This window comes from Monopterus albus, unplaced genomic scaffold (genome assembly GCF_001952655.1).
Source record: "Monopterus albus unplaced genomic scaffold, M_albus_1.0 scaffold40.1, whole genome shotgun sequence".
In the NCBI taxonomy this organism is placed as follows: domain Eukaryota; kingdom Metazoa; phylum Chordata; class Actinopteri; order Synbranchiformes; family Synbranchidae; genus Monopterus; species Monopterus albus.
Genome location: NW_018127920.1, coordinates 3,503,646 through 3,507,899, shown reverse-complemented (window position 1 = coordinate 3,507,899; position 4,254 = coordinate 3,503,646). Strand labels below are relative to the sequence as shown.

General features: G+C 39.0%; 1 protein-coding gene across 1 annotated transcript in view; it reads left to right on the top strand.

Moving 5' to 3' along the window:
• Positions 1-914: 914 nt before the first annotated feature.
• zfr (zinc finger RNA binding protein) overlaps positions 915-4,254 on the top strand; it is a 62,063-nt gene continuing 58,723 nt past the window's right edge. The window contains exons 1-2 of the mRNA XM_020599179.1: positions 915-1,013; positions 1,179-1,260. Of these exons, the coding sequence (XP_020454835.1) occupies positions 977-1,013; positions 1,179-1,260 (119 nt within the window). The 5' untranslated portion in view covers positions 915-976. The remainder of the gene's footprint in view (positions 1,014-1,178; positions 1,261-4,254) is intronic.

Below are 4,254 nucleotides of genomic sequence, written 5' to 3'. Positions count from 1 at the left end.
TTGACTTGAATATGCAAATTGTCAATGTGATGATTTGCTGTGGTGACGCCTAATGGGCAAACTCCACACAGAAAGGTATCATGTCAGCTTAGGCTTGAACCTGGAATCTTTTTGCTGTGAGGTGACAGTGGTAATCACCGTGTCGTTGTGCCACCCCTTTGCATCAAAATGCAAGGCTTAAATTAATACTACTGCTGCAAAAAAGATGGAAGTTAATCTATGACATGGTTTCTGAAAAGGCCTGTTTTATGAGAAAAAATATATACATTTTTAGCTTTTGTGGACTTTTTTGATGTTTTTTTTTTTTTAACAGTTTACTTCTTAGCTTCATACAATTTAAGGTTATTCACTGGACTTTGAACAGCTTAAATGTCAAAATTAAACCTTAAAAAATGGAACTGATCCCATACACTACCGGTCAAAAGTTTGGACAGACTTTCCCATTCAGTGTCCCTTTTTTATGAGACCAGCAGTCCCGTTAAACCTAACAGCCCTGAAGAAAAAAAATGGGATCTTGTGGGATTTGACAGTTAATAGCTTGTAAACAAAACCAATTCTGTTCAAAAGGTTTTGTTAACATTTTAAGAAAGGTTGTATCTTTTTCACAAAAATCTAACTGGTTTGAGTAAATATTGCTTCTTGTGCCCAAAGAGCTGAGCCACCCTTTATGTTTGCATTTGTACATTTTCATTTTTTGTATTTGTTTGCAGGTTTCCCAGATATTTTATGTAGACCTATAGTTGTCTTATACTGTTATTGTAGGTGTAATAAAGGTGGTGAACAGAAAATAATAAATCGAACAAAACCCATCCACGGCACTGGGGGCACGGGTCTGACCCATAGATGTATTACGTGTGACCGCACCCTACATCACAGTCTTCCCCTTTCGCGCAGGCGCCAAGACGGCATTTCCGGGTACGACGTAATATAAATAGGCTGGCCTATTACTCAGGCATCTATACAACATACGAAGCCAATGATTCCTATATGTCCAGTCGTGTCCTTCACCTATGGTGAGTGTCGTTAAAAACATTGATTATTTTACAGTCAAATATAAGGGCTTAAAAGCGTACAAGTGATATGAAGTTCGTAATATTGCGGATATTCTTTAGACCGCTAATTTGAGCTTACTGCTAATTGTTAGCTTAGCCTATAACTGTTATGTCTGTCCTCTGCAGTACCCAGCCGGGTTGGTGAAGATGCCAAAATGGCTACCGGCAATTACTTTGGATTTACCCATGGTGCTGCCGCTCAGTACAGGTAAGGGGACCCTAGGTACTTGGCTTTTTGGCTACAACACGTTGCGTGATGGGTCTTGAGGACAAACGTTTACTGACATTTTATTCTGTGCAGGTATTTTCAAACTGTATGCCTCCCACCTGCCTCCATTGTTCACGCTGGCTGAGGAGGCGGTTATCCCTCTTCTGCTGCATTTAACTTAGCTGGATGTAAGCGAGAGTTCGAATTACAAATGGCACTGCGTTAATAGACGTAACGGACTCCGTTGTTGCAACTTATTTGCCAGTGATCTTATTGATGACTGAGGAGGCGTTGTGTTTTGGTTACAGTGCCGCTGTAAGTCTGAACTCGGTCTAGCCAACAGCTCACTGTGTCCAAACAGAAAATAACCCTCTAGCTATAACGAGCCACTGAGTGGCGCAACGCCACATTCTTTTTTGTAAGCTACTTGTTTACTGGGGAAATGCGTTCAGTGTCACAGTATTTTTAGTATGATTATTAAACGCCTTGTTAAATAATATGTACAGCACAAGTAGGGGGAAAATATCAACAGAACAAAACTGAATAGAAATATTGGGAAAAGCATGAATGAAGAAAAATATAAACATAAGTCAGAGCTATATAAAGAGCAGTAGAACACAGGAAAAACTGTTATTGAAAGAAAAAGGTCTATCAAGATAATGCTCGAGAGACAAACTTATGCAATTTCTTGGCTTTTTCTGTTTTAAAGCATTTTGTTAAGGGATCAAAGTAAATTTCAAAATAATTAATGTAGTGTGTGAAGTTGAGTACAGTTCCTTTCTTTTTCATAGATGGATGAGGTCTTTACCCAGCAATACCAATAAATTAAATTCTTTGGCACTAGATTGTGGTTTATTATAAAAAAACAATAGCAGTACAGTCAACAACAGGAATGATTGATTTTAAAAGACAGCCAAGCATGCATATCAACCCAGAGCTGACAAACTAAAGGACAAGAATAAGTGTTCAAAGGTTTAATTGGCTTCAAGATGGAAGGTGCACTTTGTAGGATCAAAATGAAACCTTTTGCTTAAAAATACTATGTTGAGCTGCCTGACATGAAGGCTTATTATTTTAAATGAACAAAATGAAGTCAGGTTACCAGAAAAAAATGCTACTTTTCTTAATAATTGGCCAAGTGTCGCCAGAACAACATTGCATAATGTTTCTTCTAGATTATACAATTTAATATTAAATTTAAGACTGATGCTTGACTTTCCTTTAGTGTCTAAGATGTCTTCAGTGAACATTATGCCTTTATTAAACCAGTCAGCATAAACCTTAGACCTCCTATTAACTGTTGCTGCCTTGTTTTTCAATAATGCATGTTTGTGTGGGGAAATTAAACACCATTTTCCAGTAATGTAAAACCCGTTTATGAAAGTTTGACAATTTAATTTTGTCTCAAACACACTTCAATAAGAAATCAATGCCTCCTAATTTAAGGAAAATCATATTAGGTAGAGATGCACCAATCGATCGGTGGAGCTCGGAAACGGCTGCTTTTCACTGTGATTTCCCCTTTACTGGGGACCTGATGATCACCCTGAGATTTCAGATTTGGTGCCAGTCAGTTTTAGAGGTAGATAGTTCATGTCATACACACAGTGGCACAGATGAAGGGTACATCTGAAATTGCCTACTATATGTACGTACATTTTTCTTTCGAATGCTTGTTACTTAATGAAAATGCAGTAGGCACTGCAGCCGCTCTGCCGTCTAGTGAGCCACTCACTGGACCTTGCTGTGCCATCAGCTAGATTCCACACTCCTCTGCCTCCGTGGCTAATTCTGTGTACTTGTTTGTTCCTCTCATAAGCTATGCTGGTAATGTTACTTTTCATTCATTAATATGTACTTATTTGCTAATTAAACCTAAAGAACAAGACTCAAAAGTTTTGCCAATGAATGCCTGTCTTTTCACTATCCTTTTGTTTCCCCTTTCAAGTGCACACAGACATGAGGTTTGTTTAGGCAGCATGAGAGTGTCTTTGCAACTGTGTGCAAATGTAAATTCTCAAGATTTTAGGATTGAGGTACAATTACATTGTTTATGCATAGACATACTAACCTAAAGACCTCATACTACGACTTGTGAGACAGATCAAATCAAATCAAATTTTATTTGTATAGCGCCAAATCACAACAAAAGTCATCTCAGGACACTTTACAAAGTAAGGTCTAGACCTTACTGTTATCAATATTATTACATAGGAAAAACCCAACAAATCCCCCTTGAGCAAGCACGTGGCGACGGTGGGGAGGAAAAACTCGCTTTAACAGAAGAAACCTCCGACAGACCCCGGCTCTTGGTGGGGAGAGAGAGAGGACACACTACGGGAGAGAGGAGACACAAAGTTAGTAATGTGTAATGGTGGCATATAGAAGCATAGGGAGAGAGAGGGGAGGGGAGGGGAGCGGAGAGAAACTCAGAGCATCATGGGGCCCCCCAGCAGCCTAGACCTATAGCAGTATAACTAAGGGAAGGCTCAGGGTCACCTGATCCAGCCCTAACTATAAGCTTTATCAAAAAGGTTGGATGATAAGGCTCTACGAGGTCTTTAAGATACAATGGAGCCTTGTCATTAAGGGCTTTGTATGTTAGGAGAAGGATTTTAAATTCTATTCTGAATTTTACAGGGAGCCAGTGGAGAGAAGCTAATAATTTTTCAGAGGGACAATGGTATTAAGTGTATTACGCAGGAAGGCTGCAGTACTATCAACAAGATTATCGATTTGTGTGGGAGTAAAGTTAAGGTGGCCTCCTTCCACTGTGTTGGCAAACGGCACTGAAGTAGATAAAGACGGAATTATTTCCTTAAACTTGGTAACAGCATTGCCAGATAGACATCTACTGTAGTGGAATTGTTTCCCACATAGAGTATAATCCATTAATGGAAATTCAAAAGTTATTAGAAAAGGGTCAGACAGAAGAGGGTTATGGGGAAAAACTATTAAGTGTTCAGTTTCGATGCCATATGTCAGAACAAGATC